We start from the raw sequence: 21,551 nt of genomic DNA on the forward strand, positions 1-21,551 counted from the left end.
AGCGCGACGGAATATAGATCAAATGTTCCATCATTTCTGCTCCATTAGTCGATCAACGTCGCGCGTCGGAAACACACGGAAAACAGGGGGATTAACCGACGTGAGAGACGCTCCCGGATCGAATTTTCAGAACAGACGTGTGTACTTTGATACATACGAATTCTACAAACGCGAACGGGAATGAAGCACACATTTTGCCCGGGAGGAAAAAGGAATCAGCGCGCGATATCGCATTTTCAGTGAAAATGAGCAAACTGAGCGTGCTCGTGTGTGTGTAGCACGTAAGAGCAAACGCGATATGTTTCGTTTGCAGTCGCGGTCGTTTCTCAAACGACTCGCATTTCGCTGTAATAAACCTTCTCTTTCGTAAACTTCCCAGTAATTATGCACGCGCTTCATGTTTTACATTCTATAAACCGGTATCACGATATCGCGGGCGTTTGTAAAATACTGTTATCTTAATAGAATATCGACGTTCGTATGTCTTCTTCCTCGAGCAACGATAAATTCGGCAGTCAGATGAATCCTCGGACGCGGATAGAACTTGCGTGTCTCATTCAGGCGGGAAGTCTATGGTACTCAATAAGCAGCAATTTATCGAATGTCATTAGCTGAATTGACCCAACAGCGGCCCATAAACTTAATTATTCGCCGGCGGACTTGCTCATAATTTCGTCTGCCTCTTCGCCGCGCACGAGCGCCGTACATGAAAGTAAAATCTATATACCATTCATCGGTATGGCCCGTGCGAATCGTGTAGCCATTTCCGGTCGCTCGCGCAATCTATATTCTAGCGCGGGGCGCACCAACAATCATCGTTGTACTTCTGTCGGGCCGATGCTCCGAGGTCAGTATTCATGAAGACTTAGAAAGTGGAGAGACGCGTAGCGCGAATGCGATACCTGACTGATATGTCATTAATCATCATCCACGTCTGTAACTCGTGTTTCTCATTCTTGGTTACATACGTGCGTCACATACTGGCTCCGAGCTGGCGCCGAAACTCTCGCGAAATCAGAGGACTAAATTCTGTGTTTAACGCGAGAACAAGTTGGAGTATCAATTCTCGGACGCGTACCTAATCCTGCACATTTTCCTTATTTTACTTTTTAAATATGAATATTTAAATTTTCCACATAAAATATATTTACATACATACATTAAGAAAAAAAATATCTAAAAATTAATAATATCTCTTTATTTTTACTTCAGCTTACTACAAGGACTTCAGCTTAATGCCAGGAAGTTCTTAGTTTTACTTTACTTTATTTTTACATTTTTTCTACACCTACTTTTTTCTTTTCTTTTTCGCTTCTTATCCTAGTTATTTCTTATCCTACTTCTTTCCTTTTACCTTTTACCTCTTATCCTAAATATTTCTTATTCTATACTTGGCAAATTCTATCCTTTGGATTTCTTATCCTATATTCTTGGAAGTTTGCCATGCCTTCCGAGAGGAGTATCTAAAAATTAATAATTAACATTTATTTTGGTGGGTACTAACAGCAGATTTATTTAAATTTAAATTTTCTTTATTAAATTTCTTTTATTTAAATAGAGTAGCTTATATAACTTTCATGAAAAATTAAGGCTTTTCTTAATGTTTTAAGGAAATGTATATTTTTTATTTGAAAAATATACATTTTATATTAGCATATGTAAATATGTGCTGTTAATATTTATATAAATATTTACTTATTTTTAGAAATTTTTTTCTGAGTATATTAAACACATATTCTCATATTCTACGTTAAAAATTTAGATGTTTATGCTCGGAGAGAATTTTATAATAGAAATGAAGAATAGATCGACATTATGCAGTAATTTATTATTCTTTTGTTTTCACATGCGTTACTTATATTTCATAAAATGAGATGTAGGATTAAAACATTTATTATGTTTTTAGCAAAATTTGTTATGTTAAATAGCAATAGCTGGTGAAATGTGCAATATTCCTTACCAAGATAGACTTTACTGACATTCTGCACTACTATTCCTGCACTACTAAAAACATAGTGAAATGAAAAGAATTTCTATAAATGAAATAATTATAATATTCTCCCCATGTAATTAAAGACTAACAAGAGTGTCCAGGATTAGGTACGTGTTCCAGCATCGGTACTTTTACTTTAACTCGCATTCGTTCCGTATATGTGTGTATCTGACGCGTACGCGCACGTTAATTAGCAAAATATTTGTCGATCGTTATCATTATGTCTATATATGCGCATATATGTTTATGGATGCTACAACGAATTGTTAATTAAACTTATCGCGCACAAATGAGTGCAGCCGATCTTTGATCATTTCTCTTTAACAAATAACTGAAAACTGCACAATTGTATTTAATATATAAAATTACATTTATACTTGAAAATTACATTATATTTTACATTATACTTTATGCAAGAAAGAAAGAACGGAAAAAGCGGTTATTGGCGTCAATAGCTGGGCGTATATATTTGCGCAAAGCGCGCGTTGGCATCTCGACGGCATATTTCAAACAAATTAATTATTGCCGTAAGCTACGTGTAAGCTCTCGCCGCGGAACGTAGCTCGCTTATCGAACTTGCGGATAGCAAAATGTTTCGAGTTCGCAACAATTAGCGCTCTTGCGCGAAAGTCCTGCGATAACATACTAATACCCAGTAACTCCCAACGCGAAATGATGTTTGACGTTTTCGAGCCGCGTATTACTGCGAGGCCGCTCGAACTTTGCCGATACTCCGAGTCGATTTGGAAACTGGAGATGCTGGAGGGAAATGCGAATGAAATAATCATGAGGGAGGAGGGAAGATGTTCTTGCGTTACGAAACCTCCGTTACTCATATCGTTTTATACATCTTTTGCAATATTATCCTTGACCGAACGATACATTTCAAGAGAACGAGACGTTTTGATGTGTAATAATTCGTAATTCGTAATAATTCGTCGACTCCCTCTTCTCGCGAATTACCGTGCGCGACTCGTGACTTCCTCATTTGTTACCATGAAACGGCCCCCGTGTTGTAATCGCGTATAATGCCAAGTGCGCGAGGCGGACAATGAGAAAACGGCACGTCGTGAGCCGCATCGGTAGGAGCACGGGCCTGATGATCGTTAGGAAAGCGACCGGGATGCGTTCCGGCAGGCGACTTCGAAAGTGAGGCCTCGATCACGTTTCGTTCGATGCCGGGCTCGGCGCCGGGCACGTAGACGCGGATACACTGAGCTTTGTTTTCGTCCTCTTTTCCGTCCGATCTTACGACGACGTTGCGGTCCGAATCCCGGCACGTTTCCGCGGCGGAATCCCTGCTAAGGTCGTGGCTGCGCCGTACCGTGGCGAATACTTGGCGTTATTGAAAGACGCCGGGGCTTCCTTGCGGAAAGCAGAAGTTTTCTCGCGCTCATCGACGCGCTTGTCGCTTAACGTTTTACGACAGTATAGTAGGTTTCCAGCTGGATATATCGGGGTAACTTCTCCCACGGGACGTCTCGCGTATATCGCGGGATTATGAGCGAGAAAATCTCTTCGGCCAAGAAAACTGGTCTTTTACAACAGAGAGAGAGAGAGAGAGAGAGAGAGAGAGAGAGAGAGAAAAGGAGAGAGAAAGAGAGCGCAGCGCGTCGATAGAAAAATATTCTTCCGAAATAATATTTGAACACGTTGTAGCATTGATTTGAAAAATTTTGTTAAGCGACGCTTTGTATGAATTTTGCAGACGAGTCTCATGGAAATTCGCAACGCTCCGAAATTGTAGCCACATGTCATTCGCGAAATAGGTGATTGATTTTCGGTCAACTTCATTTTGCGGAGCACGATTTTTCTGATAAGTTTCGAAAGTCAAAGCGAGAGCCAAAGCTAACCAATAGCCAAAGCGAAACGATAGCCATTTCGGAGATAACGACGAGTCGTGGTGAAGCCGCGACGTGCATATTAAATGGAGCGAAACGCTGTGTATTTGCGTCGATAAGTGTGGACACGGTGTATTTAATTCGCGCGCTAAAGTAGCGGCTTGTCGAACCGCCTCCTCGGTCCATAATTCAATTTCGCTAGTTCTCTCCCCTTCTCTCTCACTCGCTCACTAGGAAACTCATCGATTTCCTGCGCTCGTAGCTTCGCCACCACGAAATTCGGTTAAGGCCGGGCGAATCGCGATCGCGAATAGGAAAAGCTGATTTGAACGCGCGCGCACACGGAAGCAGGCGACGAATCTCCTCAGTGGCCGCAGCGCTCGTTAGAGTCGGACGAAAGGAGAAATTTGCGCGCGAACGATCCTTCGACAAAAAGGAATGGCGAAGGAAAGAAAAGAAAAACACGCCGCGCCCGCGTTTATTGGCGATCGAGAGCGCGTCGCCGCGCGAATAATCGCGCAACAGCGATCGATGCATTTACCGATGCGTCGTGTGTCCCCGACGTATTCCCACGTTCCCCGTCCTAATTCCGAAGGCGAAGCGCTTGAATTCCGAAGGTAAACAGACTAAACCGTTGGCCGTTAAAAGGATTTACATTTCTTTTAGAAAGGCGGCATACGCGCGGGTACCGCTTACGTAAAACGCACGCGAGTAGAGAGCGCCCACGAGAATTTCCGCCGAAAATACTCCTCGACATCGGGACTGACGCGCGTTTCCCGTTTCGCGAATCTATTCCGAACGATTCGACACGCGCGCGCGCGTCGACTTCCGGTAGATATAACCGAAAATATCATCTCACGAACTGAAGTTCGCGTCGTACTGTTTCCACGTTTAATTTCCGGTGCGGGGGTCGCGTTGAAAGGCGCGACGAACCGTTCGTTCTTCGACCCAGGACGAAAGGAGGAATAAAGAAGGGCGCGTCGAACGAGTGGAAAATTCACGATTGGTTAACCTACTTCGTGGGAGCGAATCCGGTTGTCCTAGAAATCTTACTGCGATTTTACGATGCGACCCCGCGATTGAACTTGCGCGGCGCGATATTGCGTGTTTCCGACTGCGGGAATTTCGGATTTAGACAGCTTCCTCGAAGCGCAGCGCCCGCTGAAGTTAGGAATTAAATTTTCAACGAGTTCGCCAGAGGACAACTTCGGGAGAGTAGGGGGCAATATAAAATCACACTCCGAATGTCGGGAAAGAGAAAAGCGGACGCAACATACTTTAGCTAAATGTTCCGTAAGCAACGACTTTGCTTGTCAATCGGTAACCCTTATAGTTCGGGCGGTTTTTTCAGTGACTTTTATAATCTTTGAACTAGAACGTATAGTCAAAGGATAGACTAATGAAAAAACCTCCGCGGCATTACGATATTCTCATATCGTATTGTAACTATTTCCCAAATTGATTTTTATGATTTTATGATTCTCGAGATCATAAAAGAATAAGTCAGACTCATCATCCTATAGTCATTTTGATGTCAACATGACGTGGGTTACATTTTTGCCTATAATACCACAATTATCATCTAAACATTCATTTTTACTTTTTCTTATGAAATTTTATTGCGCATAATCTCAATTTATTTGATGTCAATTTTTCGTCAAATTGAATTATTTTTTTGACGCAATGACAACAAACGACGGTTTTGATGTCATTTAATGTCATTTAATGTTTTAATGTAATATTGATATCGTTTTGACTAAGCAGCTTTCACTGGAGTGTGTCTGATAAAATAAAGATCGGTCGTGTGTAGATTGGGTGTGTAGATGTAGATTGGGTCATCAAATTGTCAGACACCCTGTATATGATAATAAGATAAAAGTCGAAAAATATAGAGAAGAAAATGTCTATTATTATACTTACATAAATTTCAAAGTATATTATTAGCAAGATGTTACTAAAAATTTGCACGATGAAAATGCATTTGTCTTTTTTTATTTCTTATTTAAAGCGTTTTTTATATTTTTTTAAGTTTCCTTTTACTAATGTATATGGAAAAGGTGAATAATAATAATAATAACAATAATAATAATTGTAGTCGCATTTCACAAAATTGCTGCCGCGTCACTATAATGGTTTCTTATATTGTAAAGAATTAACCACGATGCGCAGCGCGACGACGCGTTTTTATTTCGGAATTTCTCGTCTCATCTTGTGCAAAAAAAAATCGAGATTCCACCGTCCCGCGCTCGCGGGGATTGTAGATTTCGAGTCGAGGTCGCGATCGTGCATCCACCTCTAGGGAAGGGGGGTTGCACCTGCGGGGGTTGCGACGGACGCATCGCGTCGCGGGACCGGCGAAAGCGTCTCCCCCGCGTCGCGACGACCGCGGCGAGCGGAGGATGAGAAGAGGAGGAGGGGAGGAGGTTAGAGGAGGGGAGGAGAGGACAAGCGTGCAGGTGAGGGAGCGAAAGAGAGAGCGTGCGAGAGGGAGACGTGGGGCTGAGAGAGAAGTCGCGATTGGTTAAGCCGCTCGGAAAAGCCCGCCTGGCTGCTCGACCGGCCGGCACTTCGCTCAGTTCTCCACTGCGCTCCGTGTGAAGCGGAGCTTTCGAGATCCACGCTCCCTCTCTCACCCGTCGCGAGCGGCCGCCGATTCGCGAGGGTTCGTCCCTTCGATCGGGATCCCGTGCGAGTGCCGGTCAGGAAGAAGAAGTCGTCCACTCACTCAGGAGAGATCGCTTGCGAAAGCGACTCGGCGGTCTTCGCACCGATTTACGTCCGGGAGGAGCTGACGAGGGGAGAAGAGGAGGATTGAGGAGAGCGACGATGTGCGAAAGGAAACCACTGCGAGTGCTTCAGGACGCCTAGATCCAGAGGACTTGAACGATATCCCGGAGTGACAGCCGCGAGGTCGTCGAGAAGAAGCAGCCGCGGAGGAACGCCTGCGGGAACGAGATTCAGGATAATCATGGTGAGTACCTTTTGATTGTCCAATGTTGTATTATTTGCATGCGGTTGTCGCGCGAATTTGCAGAACTTCCGAACGAAGCGAACGCAATTCCCGCTTTTAATTATGCATATTTTTGGCCGAGTCGCTCGCAACAATTCTCTTTAGCGTAACGTCGTTAAACTGGTGAATATGATTGCGATAATCGATAATCCGATTTGTGGATCTCCCCTGTACTTCAGTTAATTAGCATATACAATCTCTTGTTACTCAGTCCATTATGCATACACAACGACTGCGTTTTGCCGGAATTTTTCATCGCGCATTCATTTATTTTGCCGTTCGAAAGGTAGCCTCGCGCGAAATGTTCCTTCGTTAGGAACATTTTGTACGATGAGCGATGGCGAATGCGCGACACTTGGATTTGCGCGTCGTGATTGACGCGATGTTACGCGAAAGTAATTTTTCTTCGCAAAAAGACAGCTTATTACTGAGCACTCGTTCTTGAGGTTTTTCTTTGAGATTAGAGGACAAAGCTGAAACGAAATCCATTCGGTATTAAGTATAAGCGGTCAGAGTAAGCAACAAGGCACGGTCGACCCTCGTAAACTCACATGATGTTCCGGGCGCAGATAAGAGATGATAGGGGAAAATTAAGGAAACCTCTGCGCTCACTACTCCGTAGCTTTGTCGAGAACTCGTGCTCCTAATTTAAGTGCACAATCGTGTTTCCTCGAGTTTGTAGCTTAAAGCTAAAGGAACCCGACGCTTGTTCTCGAAGTAGGTTCTGTTGAAATTCTACCTGAGATTATTATTGTGGAAAGAGCTACGAGGTTAACTATCAATAATAGCAGTGCTATCCCAGTCGTTGGTACCTTAGCGTGACACATTTGTCCCCAGAGGATATCGTCGAACGAATGCCCTCTTAACCTTGGTCAATTTAAAGGTGACTTACCTCCAATGAAAATGTTGAACGACGACGGCACTTGCGTGTACAATTTTTAACATTCCACAGTTCATATTAATAGTCAGTACTTGAAACTTCTCTCAAGTGAGATACTCAAATTTGAGTACAACGTTAAATGGGAGTTTTTCAATTAAATCGCAATTACAGATGTCACACATGTTATAGGATCTAACTGAAAAATTTGGGTCTAATTCAGAATAAAAATCTAAGTATCTGACGTGAGACAAGTTTTAAATAATGTATCGCCATGAATTTTGCTAAGAAAAATTTTATTCAAATATAATCTACTTGAAAAATTATAATTGCGCTAAGAATACATTTTTGTGTGAAAATTTAATTTGCCAAAAGCTACGTCATAATCGCGATTCCACTGAAAAACTCATATTTAACTCTAAACTTAAGTATGACTATCTCACTTGAGACAGACTTCAAATAATGAACTATTAATACGCGATTAAATTGAAATCCGAATATCTCACTTGAGACAAGTCTCAAATATCGACTATTAATATGTAGAAACTAGACCGATCAGAAAATTGTAATGTGAACGATATTCTGTGGCCGCGCGAGACGTCTTGTTTATTAATTAACAAGATACGTGCACAATGCCGCTCCGCAGGATTAAAGGTGCTATTTGTTTTAATAAGGCATGAATATGCTCTCCCGGGTCGAGACTCGCGCGAAGGTTTAAAGGGCCCTTTTACTCCCGCTCAGCATATGGATGACCTCGTTCGCGACCTTTTATACATTTTACCGGAGAAATGCGTCGTCCCCCGGGCAACGCCACGTTACTTCGCTGTTCCCTCCGCGGGGTCGTTCGATCCGTTTCTTAATCCGGATTTTGCGCTATTCATAGACCGCTAGCCGACGGAATCGATTCCGAGGCCGGGTAAGAGAAAGAAAGAACGAAAGAGAGAGAAAACCGACGACGCTCTTCGATGGGTGTTCGATCTTATTAAACGGAGACAAGTATCGCCACACACGCGACGGTCATCAACGATCGTGAATCGTCGTTTGTGTATGTGCGGGCGCACGTGTGCGGCGAACCGTTGCTCTACCACCGCTCTTAATGAGCTTGAAGACCGTTCAATTCGTTGCACGCGTGACTCCAATAGCTTTTCCGTGACTTCGCCGATTTTTCAACGAGAATCCCGGACGTGGCGCTCGGTCCGGGTCGGAATACGCAAAGAATTGGACTCGCCGCGTCAATATTCACACGTTTGCGTTATATAGACAATGTTTCCAGAACATTTATCTCAGTACAAAGTTACATTGTCGCGGTGTAAGCAAAAGATGAACAGCTAACAAAAGTGTAGTAACTCCCGGTGAGACAACATATATCAATTTTTTTCTGTTCTTATTTTTATTTCGATTATACTACAGTAATATAATCGCGGATTTACGTTATCTTACGAAGAAAATTGCTTATTATATGAAAATTCATTATAGATTTTGTAATTAATTTGCCAAGAATTCGTTTATAATTAATTGTGTCGTCTTTAAATTAATTGACGACACTTGAGGATTATCTTGAAAATATAGATTTCTCATTTCACACATCGTATTTTTCTGATCTGTCTTGAATTCCGTTAATTATATATAAAGCAAACGAGGTTTTCTGATGAGAAATTAGTAAATAAAATTTGAAGAAATTGTAGCTGTATAATGGTGAACTGAAAATGACGGTTTTAGAAACCGATTCTTGTGTATATCACCACTGTAGAAAATATGGCGTGTAAAATAAAAATTTTATTGAATGCGAAGAGAAAAAAAGAGAGAGTGTATGTGTGTGTATGTATATATGTGTTTCACGCTCCAACTGTATTCCGATGGTTAAACGTTAATCGATAATCGATGAAGCGATTTGCCGTCGTATCGATCTCGTCCGGATTTTTGACACTTTCGGTCAGTAAGACGGCGCGGTATTGCGGCGTATTGCGGAATGTAAAACGATATAACTAGCTATGGAATCCTAGTTATCCTCTATTCAGACCGAAACACCCACACTGCATTTCTAGATTTGCGGTTCTACTCGCTCGTGCATCCTTAATCGGCTCGGTTTGCGGGTCTATTGATTCCTGGCGTTAACCGGATCCCGAATTCAGAACGCGAAATCGCCCCTTGATTGGCATTAATCACGACTACGAATGCATTCGCGTTGACTGTAGTTCCTACTACTCGTTCGTACGTGGATATGGTTCGTTCCCTGTACCCAATTTATTCTTGGAACACGGCAAAACTGTCGTTAGTCCTTGTAACATACATATAACGCATATAATGCGCAACTTAACAAAGTATTCCTGTGTTTCTTCATATTAATTTAACAGTCCAATTAAATGAAAAATCCGTGAAGTCTCCGCAATTAAATCGCAAATTCTGAAAGAGAGAGGAATATCAAATACAAAAATAGAAGTATTTGCGCGTCGAAAACTCGATTATACGAAAATATAAAAAAATTTTATCAAGTAAACCGAATCGGATAAATATTACATCGAATGTAATATTGAACAAATATAAAAAATGAACAAATATAAAAAATCGAAATATCCAATTAAAACATTTGCCGAGAGGACAAACAATTGGCCTTGGTTTTTCGCAAGCACGTTTCGAGTGCAACTTGCGTATGGATATCAGCGTAGAACGATAATTGAAATAATACTGTGAATTTCGTGCGGCACTTCGAATTCAACGCATATGAAGCCTGTCACGCGCTTGTAATCGTGCAAATTTATTCTTCAAGTACTCGAAGAAGAACCCATCGAGCGGGGAAGGAGGACGAGGGCTTTAAGGAACGTTATCCCCGTCGGCAGTTTACACTCCGGGCGTTCAGGTCCTCTTCCGCGGGTGTCTGCGTTGCGGTAACGTCGGAAACTTCGCGCGCGTCCCAAGTTTCGGCCGCAAATGCGCCCGATCTGGACGACACGTCTTGATCTCGCGTCGTTCTCGCGTGCTGGCAACTCCTCGCGCTTGCTCGCGTACCTTGTCCTCCGGTGTACTCGCCTTACTAAATCGCTCGCAAGTCGCTAAACTCGAGGCCTCTGGACCGCGGGTTGTGCGCGCGACATACAACGCGGATAACGACGTGTAGAAACCGCTCGAACTGGGTCGAGCACCTTTTTTCGGTCGCAGCTGCAACGCCACCCCTCTATCCAATCTGCCCGACTCCTCGTGCGCGCGCGAAATTGCATCTGTTTCATCGGCATTCAGGAAGAGTGCCAAAGTTCCGGTCTCTCGCGCCGATCGCCTCGCGAAAAACCGCCGCCCTTCCCCTCCTCGCTTCCCCCCGGCGTTCGTCGTGAAATCCGCTCCGGTCTCGCTGCTATATGCGGTGCATGTGCAGTCGATCACGCGGAATATCAAAAGGCCTGGGCTCACCGTGCGCTCGAGGATTTTCCGAGTTTTACGACGCGGCCGGCCCGACGTTTATGCGGATATTCTCCCGCACGGCACGTTAACAATTCCCGGCCGTCTCTTCCGACGTTATTCCTCGTAAAAGCGCCGTTCTCGTCGGCGGCTGCGAAAGAGCGAGATTAAAAGAAGAAATATAATTGATTGATAATAGGGAATTATGCCTGGGGACCGGTGCGAGTCACAGGAGGATCGAACGGTAAAGAGCTTTCCGCCGGCTTTTGATGGCTTTGGCGAATGGATCAACCGGGCGTTTGTTCCTCGTTTAAATGGAGACGAACATCGTCGGAGTTCGACGTTCAATTACGCAGATATTTGACGTTGGAAATGAAAAATCTCGCGGACGACAGCTTCTGTTCAAATCTTTTTGAACGTTTTAAAAAATTTCACTAAATCTGAAACTGACGAGAAAATGGACTCCTATCTCAGTATTTCTATTATAAATGTTACTGAACAATTTTACACTAAGAGAGGGAAAGAGAGAATTTTTTTTTAACCGTACATAGCAACGTTAATTTTCGAAATTACATATTTGACAAATGTATAAACGCCGTGCTATTTGCCCCGCGCTGTGAGTACACTCAGAGAAAAATATTTATTTATTTATTTTTTTGGTGGATACTGGTGATATATTTATTTATACGATTATAAAATATTTGTCAAATCTTACACGGAAAGAATATTCGATCGAATTAAGCAAATATCTAGTGAAAAATATGAAAAAACTAGAGAATTTCGGTTGATATTATGAGAATTTTCAAGTCGACAAGATTCTGATTGACCAGACAAAATTTCTGGTTAACTAGCACTTGCAATTATTTCAAGTTTTGGTTCGTAATCCAATCGGTTTTTTCCATGTAGCTTTTCATGAAAACAATTGTTTATTCAATTTAAAGATTAAAGAATTTAGAGATTTAAATAAATATATATTTTATTAGTGATCACTTAATAAGTATGTTTTATTTCTTAAATATTTTCCTCTCAGTGTATGCATTACGTTTAGTCCAGCTCTCATGCTATCTGTTTGAGGACAAAATTTCGCTAAACAGATAGAAAGTTCGAGTTCTTCCTTTTTTAGCGGAATGATAATTCGAGATTCATGTAACTGCCTGTGAAATTAATTAAATATTTGCGCTGTTTCGCTGGAAGTGACGAAATACGAACATATGAAAGTCCGCATACATAACACACACATACGTACACATACACATTTACTCGCTTCATTAAACTTCTGTCTACTGATTAAATGAGAGAACGGGACAGCGCGCGTTGATAATGGCGTTGTAACATTGTGCGTCGTCAAATATTCCATAAGTGCCCTCGAAAATTTCATACACATCGCCATGATATCGCGATGCTTATCCGACTGCGGAATTACTTTAACTTTTGTCAGCTTCCTCAGAGTGCCGAACTGTCTCGCACGGTGCATATTGCGCATTTTATTACCCGGCCGTCTGGCGAATTCGAAATGTGCTCGCTCAGCACTTCAGTGCCGTAAAGCCGGCTTGTGAATTTTAATTAAAAACCATGCCGCGTGATAAAGGACGGTAAAATGTATCTCGCGTATCGTCGCTTAAATGAGGTGGACGATACTGTTATTGACAATGCCGCATTCCCGCGTTCTCACGAGCTTAATCATGCCTGATAAACTATTCTACGTGCGCGATTCGCTTCCGCGTCTAAATTCGCGCTTATTATAGTACAGTACGGCAGGATATAGAGCCGGGAAAGCTGGGAAGCGCTCTGTGGGGATAGGGAGTACGTAGAAAATTTGCTCTTCACATTCTCGCGAGCTACCGCCATTTATATTCGTTCGTACGCGCTTGTGTACCTTCATGCAAACGTAATTTTTGTAGGCGCTTTATATCCGCTAATTATATTCCGTATTCGGGGCATTCCATATTATCTTTGAATTATCTCCACTATCCATTCGCTTCATCTGCGGCTGTTCGGGATAATTTTAAGTTGATTTTCCGAGAGAGACAAATAGACAGAGAGAGAGAGAGAGAGAGAGAGAGAGAGAGAGAGAGAGAGAGAGAGAGACAGGGAAGAACAAGGTAATTAACAGATTGTATCGGATACAAAATATCACGCGCATTATCGGCAAAATATCACACGTACGCGATGCATCGAAATCTCGATTACGCGTCATCGCAATTCCGCGTTACGTCTCCCGTCACGTCTCTCGCTATCAAGAGCTATCAAAGTATACTCCAATTCGTTGCAATGTATAAGTGCACGTAATGCATCCCTACTCAACATATCCAAACATACGCACACGTTTACATAAGTACGCACGCACGAATATTACGTGTACATACCACAGCCAGAGGCTGTTTCTCAGTTTAATGTACGGTGTCCCATAAGGTACATATATCTCCCTTTACAACCAGGAAGCGGGCACGGTCCCTTTACACCCGGCGGTATTCATAAATCCAACTAGGGAGTCGGGGAGAGGAGGCGGCGTAGTAGGTGGAGATGTGCTTCGGCCGTCGTTGCCCTCGCGTCTCTTTACGTTGCGCCGACTCGTCCTCGCATTTATTATCATTCCCCGACCGGTGATAACTTGCGGGCGCCGAGATCCGCGATATGGATTCGGTATCGTCGCTGTGACGAGCGCATCGCGAAGCCCACAAAAGTAATACGAGCGAGATTGCAACGAGCGAGCGAGCGAGCGAGGGCGAGAAACGCGATGCGCCTCGCGGCGTTATCGGAGATCTCGGGGTCGATACGAGAACGCGGAGAGCGCGAGCCGAGGCGTCGTGGGTGAACTTTTCGTATCGCGAAATTACGTATCGTATCAGGTTGTTAAGGGCTTTCACGTTTCGTTGTTGCGCGGAAGCTACGAACGAGCGATCGTGTCGCGCGCCGGACGATGCAGCTCCGCCAGTTTACGTTGATTGCATCGCTGCACTTTCGCGCTCTCGTTTCTTCGCGTCTCATAACGCTTGCGGCTCGTCTGTCTGCTCCGACTTACCGCACCTGCATTCCTCTCGCGATCAAGTTGCTCCCTCTTTCTTCTTTGATTCTTCTTTATCGTTTTGCATAAAACTCCTGTATAAGTAACGTGCCGCACGATAGAACGCTCGAAGAGCGCCGATCTCTTTCGCTCTTGGGAGTAATAGCTATGCTGTTTGGAGAAATGTGGAGAAACGCAATTCGAACATAATTGTTTCAGCGATACAAATTGCAAGTTTATTTTTCAATTCGATTTATGGGATTCGCAGGGGATTGTCGGCGAATTCGATATCGGGGTGATATTTCTAGTCGAGAGTGCCGAAACGGTTTCCCCCCTTTTCTCCCTTTCTTTCGCTTATTTGCGGTAATTAGAAACGGCAGGTGAATTATGTCAGTGGTTGCTGGTGAAACGTGTAGCGCCTCGTCAGCAAACGCTCCGACACAGTTAATATTCCGTTCCCGGATTCTGCCATTAGGATATTAGAGTTCAATACGGAGCTCGCGCTTGTGACATTTAAGCTCCTTAGTTGCGAATGCAAAGCGGATTCGTTTTCACATTCCGAATATATAAATTCGTCATATTCGCGGTAACTCGCCGTGACTGCCCTTTCATAATTTCGCGTCTTACAATACCGTGCTCGGCCATCGACAATATTTCAATAAACGATAATTTTGCGTCCGTTCGAGTTAATTGATCAACAGAATTATGCAGATTTCCTCGTCCGCATAGTGCAAAATCGCTACGAGCTTCTTCTACAATTAATTATCCCACAATGGATATTACCTTCATTGTGTTAGCAAAGTAGACCTTCCAGACCGATATCTAAAGATGATCGATGAATAAGGGAACGACCGATGTTACCTTTATTATTCAGACAAGTCGAAGGATCCAGTCTGAGGGATGTTCTCGCGCGACTCGCAGACGCGATTTCGCTCGATCGCGTCGGAGTAAACGAAAGCGGGGAAATTTATGGGAAACGAAGCCAATTATTCGTCGTATTTACATTCGCGGGAGGGAATATAAACGTCGAAGCTCCGCGCGATTGACTACCATCCGCGAGAGTACACCGCAACCAGTCATATCTTTCTTGCCAAGAGAAAGAACGAAATACGGTTACACATGAATAAAACATAATTTTCTTAGCCCGTACGATCTCTCCGCGGATGGTAGTCAATTTGTTTTCCTAATATGTGAACCGACCGCGCGAAAACTCGTGATTTTTGTCGTCTTTATTACTCGGAGAGGGCTTCCATCCCGAGGAATTTCCCGGTCTGCACACCGTGAGATGAAACTCCTCGGCGCGCTAAAGCTCCTCGAGATTCCGCGGACAGCGCGGGAACGGAGCTTAATTTTTCACTTGGTCGACGCCGCGTGCTCTCTTCTCATTCGGTTTTTCCGTCGCGAACGCGGTTCGCCGTGCACGAGCATAATTTCGCGCGAGTCTCTCGCGAATTGTTGGACGCGGGAGTTTTCCGTGCGCGCTTCTCTCCGCCCTTTCTAACGAGCCCGAACTTCTCTCGGCGGCGCGTGTTCGCAAAGTCTTTGCCGGAAGACAATAGCGAACTAAGAATAGTCAGCGCCGTGAAGAACACGCGCGTTGTTACTCGCCGCTTACAAACTGCAGCTATTTGTTCCGATGATTCTTCGTGCTGAAAGACGCACGGATTTTCCGCCCGGCGTGCTTCGTTGTCTGGTGAATTATCAATAAGTCAATGCGTTTTACCCGAGTCGAAATTTTGATCCTACTTTCGACCTCACTATCCCATTTAACACTTATTTTGATACTTTGAGCCTGTATCAATCTCTTTTGATCCTATTCAACTTACCAGCTTTGTCGAGAAGTCCTTTTTAGAGCCTACAAGTGGCATTTTGTTCGCTTTATATCATTTAGAAGCGTCAAGTAGGACTTCAATTTTCAATCTGTATTACACACACATACGCGCGCGCGCACACACACACACACATCCGGGCACACGGCACACACACATATATACACGGACATAGGCACTGATGCTACAGAATATACAGACGTTAGAAAGTTTAAGTCCAAAGTAGAGTCAAAATTTCGACTCGGGTATATGAAAGCAGCTCGTGCTATTCTTTTATGCCACAAAACTGAAAAATAAGTTAAAGCTCGAGAGAAAGAGACAGATAGGAAAGAACAGTGTTGACCGTATCTGGGGCGATATGAAAAATTCTCGACACACGGAGATGCAATTTATACAACGGAGTTATACTCGGCGAGCTGTGCATTATTAAATATTTGTATACTCATAACCTAGAAGTAGAGAACATGATACTTAATTTCGCGTCTGATGTCAGAGTCATACTAGCTGTTCGGTTCACCTCGCGCGACAGCCTTAACTTCCGTAATATCGCGTAAAACGGCCACGAGACGGGAAATTATGGCCAAGTTCGACGGGCACGCTGAAAATTTTATCCGGCACGAGGGAGTGACCTATTTCACGGTGGCGCGAAACGCCGGATCGGGATAAAAAGTGTCTTACTGAGGGAGGGAGAGAACCGCAGGGCGAGCGCGGAACAAAACAAGTTTAACTCTCAGCCACTACGCTCGAATCCGAGTGACGTAAGTGCTCCACGCGACGATGCTAGCAATAAAAGTGCCATTATATTTTATTATCCGCGAGTTGGGACGCAACTTCAGTTCTCTTTTCCATTTTTTAGCGTCGTGGCGGATTGTCGGTGTTGCAAAAAGCGACCGCTATTGCGAATTTTTCTTAGGGTTTTACCATCCACGTACCAGGATTATGTTTGTGACTGTCACGGCGTAGGATTAAACGAAATTGCAAACTACAGAGAATTTATGAAAGCCGGAAACGTTTTTCTCCGAGTCTTACGTTGATGCGGTGCACTGATAATCAACCAATAGGAAACAGTTTGAATTCAAAGCATTCTTCGTCGGGGAAAATCATAATTTTACAATCGAATAAAGCGAAAAGCGCGCATAATACCAGATGAGAACCGGGAAGAATGTGATTTTAAATCAACGAAAGAAAGGACAGTGCACAAAAGGTGCTTTCCTTTATTCTTTATATGTAATGCATTTCCATATATAACAGATATCGCACTTTAACGAGCAGACAAACGAGCGAGTCGTGTTTGAGAGAAATTCCCGAGGAGCTCTTATACATAAAATCGATTTGGAAAATCGCGTAAGGACGTCACGATTCATCGACACAAGAGAAGATACGTTATCCTCGCTCAGTTCCCTATTTGCAGTTCCAATTAGCGTGCCCAGCAGGCGAACACGTAATTCTAGTTGTTAGCAAGGATGATATCGGCCACTTTGAAGACCCTTCGGTATAGACGGGTCAAGAGGTCGTCAGGAGAGAGCAGATCGATTCTCGGGGCGTAGTGAGTCGGGCGTGTCAACAAAAATGAGAGGACGGCGTTGTTCTTGCATTATTTACGGCAGAACTATTATTTCGAATCCTTGGGGAGACACACACTGGAGAGCACCGAAGAAAAATCTTCCAATGAGAGTGTTTCGGCCGCGGGGTGCGCTTCTCGTGTAGACACGCCGATCTACGACTAAATTTAACGTCGAAAAATCAATGACACGGAGATCCGTATTAATGTTGTGCGTTTTTTGATTGGACCTTTGAAAAATCCCTCTTTGAAAATTTCTCTATGGTGAGCGCGCGGCTTGAAACGGGATGTTTGCTATCGAAAAATTTGATTATGTCTCCGGGCACTGTTGGTTTAACGAAATTTCAATATTTCAAACTCAGTTTGGAGCTTCGACGGAGTTTGTTGAGATTGTATTTATATTCTGCGCCCCCTCTTGACTTTCTCTTATACGGTCCAGATCAATTTTGGACTGTTATTCCAAAAAGGTCCGATTCTCATTAGATTTGCTAAAATAGTCCTGAACACTCTGAAATAAACACACCTAAAAGATCTTTTGGCGCAAAAATTAAAATAATAACTGTATTGGTAGTAGTGATGTAGGGGTTGAGTTAGGCTTTTACAGAGTGCGGTTCCCTTGTAACATTGATATAATTTTGTGATCTATAAAATATGTTATTTGTTTCAATTTTTTCATACGGATTGTTCCGATACTTGTCCAGTACTTATCTATGGTATATGTAAACTTTTAGAAGAAAATTATATTCATTATCTTAACATTATCTCGGTTAATTCTCAGTTGCACCAAAGAACTTTTTAGATATGTCCATTTGGTAGCTTGAGATAATTTCACTGAATTTCATGAGAATTGGTGCAAGGTGGAGTTTTTCGAAACTACATCTTCAGTTTTGTCTTCAAAGTACGAAAATGTTCATTCTCTTTTCTTTTTCATTATCTTTATAGTAATTTTCCGTCTGGAATTTGCCGGCGGCTTCTTTCACGTTCACTTCAACTACATTTTAATTAACTAACCCAGCCGCGGCGAAAGTTACGAAGCGCAAACTGCTCCGCCGCTGCGATTTTTGTTAGACAGAGGTGGAATCGCCGTCCGGAGTGGCCGGACGATGATAACCGCGCGAATGAAACTCCCCTCCCTCCGCGCTTGATATCCCTCAATTTTCGGTTAACGCGTCTCCTCAATTTTCGCGTGACAAGATGAGCCGTGCGGTAACGTGGCTTCTTCATTACGGGATATCGATCCTGCACTCGTTAGGTGACATTAGATTACCCTTACCTAAGTGCCCGGACACTTAATTATCTCACGAACTTCTCGTCATATTACGTGCGAGCGAGTCCCCTTAATATTTGCTAACTATCACTCATCCGCCGTCCCCAGCTAAGTACAGTGATCGGATGTAATGCACCTCGCGAATGCAGTAGACTGGAAACAGGGGTGATTACGATGTTAATTAGCTAATTAAGTATTAGGTGGAAGATGTACGAGAACGAGATGGTAAACGTGAACGAATTAACCGACTTTGAGACTCGTTATCGGATTAACTGTCCGAATCCACGCGCCTGTAGATTCATGCGAGGCAAACTATACGAATATATGCCGCGCGCGTTCCAATCAACATGTTTCTTATCGCGGGCCATTATCTTGTGACACATGCATATAAACGCGCGCGACTTTACCAGAGACTTTTACGAGTTTTCTTGCCTGCGCGCTCGAATATGCGGCGCGACCGTCTGCATTGCCGTTTAATCGCGGACGCGCGTTTACGCGCTTTAAACCGCGCGGCGATTATCTGTCACGAAGTAAGTAGGTAATAGATTCTAACGGTGCGGATGTCGCGGATGGGACCCGTAAAAGTGTCTAGCTGCCTGTATACTGCCTCTAAGCATCGATAAGTACGCTTGAAGAAGACATTCACGGTTGCCGCGTAACACGAACTGTCGCTCCGGATTAGTCTCGCGACACTCTCCTAAAGCGAATCAGTAAAAATGTGTCTGAATCAGTAAGAGCTCTGTCTCGCCGATTTTTAGTGAGTATTCGCTGACTTTCAATGAGAACGTCCCCGCTTTTGTCTTAATTCTCACTGATTTTGAATAGTACGATTTTACTGCGAAATCTGTAAAGTATAATTTATTATGCGCTATATGAAAAGTAACTTTCTGCATTTATAACAATGGAATTACTTAACAGCTTTTATGTGTCTTGTGTATATTAACACTGTCTGTATAACGAGAATAGTCGCTATACTGAGAAAAAATACGTGGAAAAAAAATATAATGCAGATAACCAGGAATGTTTGATTGTGAACAGCATAGTTGCATCACCCTAGTTATCTTTGTGTGATGGCAATGTGTATGGTTGATATGTCTCAACTACATCACTGTAATTGATCTGGTTGTAATAACCAGAAATCAGTTGGGGTAACATTTACCGTGGAAATAGTTTGATTGGAGCGACCTGATCTCGTCACTAATGTAACGTTAGGAACTCATAATAACGAACTCATTATAACGAGTTTATAACTAGTTATTTTGTACTTTATTATTGAATCTGGTTGGCATAATCAGATTTATATACGTGAACTAACTATACTTTTCTATGAAAATTGATTTATGAGACTTTTTTCACTTTATATCTTACAAATAAATTTTCATCTGTTTTTTCTCAGTTAACTATTAATTGATTCCTTCAACGAGATCTTATTAATTCCATAATGCTATACAGAGAGAATATTGTAAAAATACAATTTCAATTGTTCGGAAATAGACTGGCACTATTTCGAAAATTTTATATTAAGACATAGTGAAAATGACCATAAACATGATAATTTTAACATTTATAATAATTTTTACTATATTCATGGTTATTCTTTTACTATGTCTTATTGTAATTTTTACTACAATATTCTCTCATGTATACTTGTAACTGAAGCACCAGTTATAGCGTTTGAGTACACCGATCGTGCTTTGAAGAGCAGAATACCTCCCGAACGATACTCGAAATTTCATCTCGATATTTCGCATCTCTGAACAAGAGTACCAATTATTTTCCGCGCCGTGAAACGAAGCGTCGAAAATGACGCAATCTAAAGCCACGCTTTCGGTTGAACCAAGTTAACCGGCTGCCGCCATCGACGAGCGTTTTCAACATGCGAAAACGCATTCGCATCGAGGCGCACGTAATACTTTCGTATCTATTATTCCGTAAAGCACACCAGGAAACAGCGTCGATCACTTTTACGCGGATTGTTTGCAGAAACAATATTTGATGCCGCGTGTAAATATGCGTAACGTTATGCAACTGGAGTATACATATATCGCGCGGGCACGCGAAGCGAACTGCATTAATGCGCCTGTCCACGGATGGTCGCGCATAACGATGCAATTCGGGGACCGAAACAATAAGCCCGATTGTGCGGGAATAGCGGCGAAATTAACGAAGGCAGGTGTTACGCACGTACCAAATTCAAATTCCATACCGGCAATCGGCCAGGATGTTGGCAATAATTCACATTGACGCACGCACGCGGCGATTCGTAATGCTGTCAGCTTAAATTTAAGCGTCAAAGGGGCGAGCTGACAAAGAGTCTATAGTGAAATGATTTTAACACTATATCATTTCGTGTAGAGATGCAGTACGGGCGACGTCGAAGCCGGCGATAGCAATCTGCCGGTTTTCGCAAAATGTAACATTGATTAACGATGTACTGCGACGTTTCGAACCGGTCAAGCGCGTCACCAGTTGACGTCGCAACATTAAGTTGCAACAGATCGATACTTTTATGGCATTTATATTGGATGACGCGCGCGCTTTAACGTCTCTTTTTCTCTTTCTCTCTTTCTCGCACGAAACACATAAAAGCTGGAAATCTGTTAATCGGCGAATTAATGATTCACGGCAGCACTTTCGTCGCGGCTGAATGGTATTTCTTTCCGCTCCTTTTTTTCTTTTTCTTTATTTATTTGTTTGTAGAAGAAACCGCGCGATAATATAACGTTATAATTATTACTATATATATATATATATATATATATATATATATATATATATA

At 42.9% G+C, this 21,551-nt stretch overlaps 1 protein-coding gene across 4 annotated transcripts in view; it reads left to right on the top strand.

Annotated features, from left to right (window-relative positions):
* Positions 1–21,551, top strand: part of LOC116841765 (mucin-12-like) — a 65,923-nt gene that overhangs the window by 5,845 nt on the left and 38,527 nt on the right. The window contains exon 3 of one of the 4 annotated variants that reach the window (XM_032810108.1): positions 3,702–6,805. The exons of 2 other annotated variants lie outside the window; for them this stretch is intronic. In XM_032810108.1, coding sequence (XP_032665999.1) covers positions 6,803–6,805 — 3 coding nt within the window. In that variant the 5' untranslated portion in view covers positions 3,702–6,802. Of the gene's footprint in view, positions 1–1,664; positions 6,806–21,551 lie in introns of those variants that run through there. One more of the 4 variants, XM_032810109.1, reaches the window with a different exon arrangement.

The sequence above is a fragment of the Odontomachus brunneus genome, unplaced genomic scaffold (genome assembly GCF_010583005.1).
Source record: "Odontomachus brunneus isolate Ranch 3 - 2012 unplaced genomic scaffold, Obru_v1 Obru_scaffold_018, whole genome shotgun sequence".
In the NCBI taxonomy this organism is placed as follows: domain Eukaryota; kingdom Metazoa; phylum Arthropoda; class Insecta; order Hymenoptera; family Formicidae; genus Odontomachus; species Odontomachus brunneus.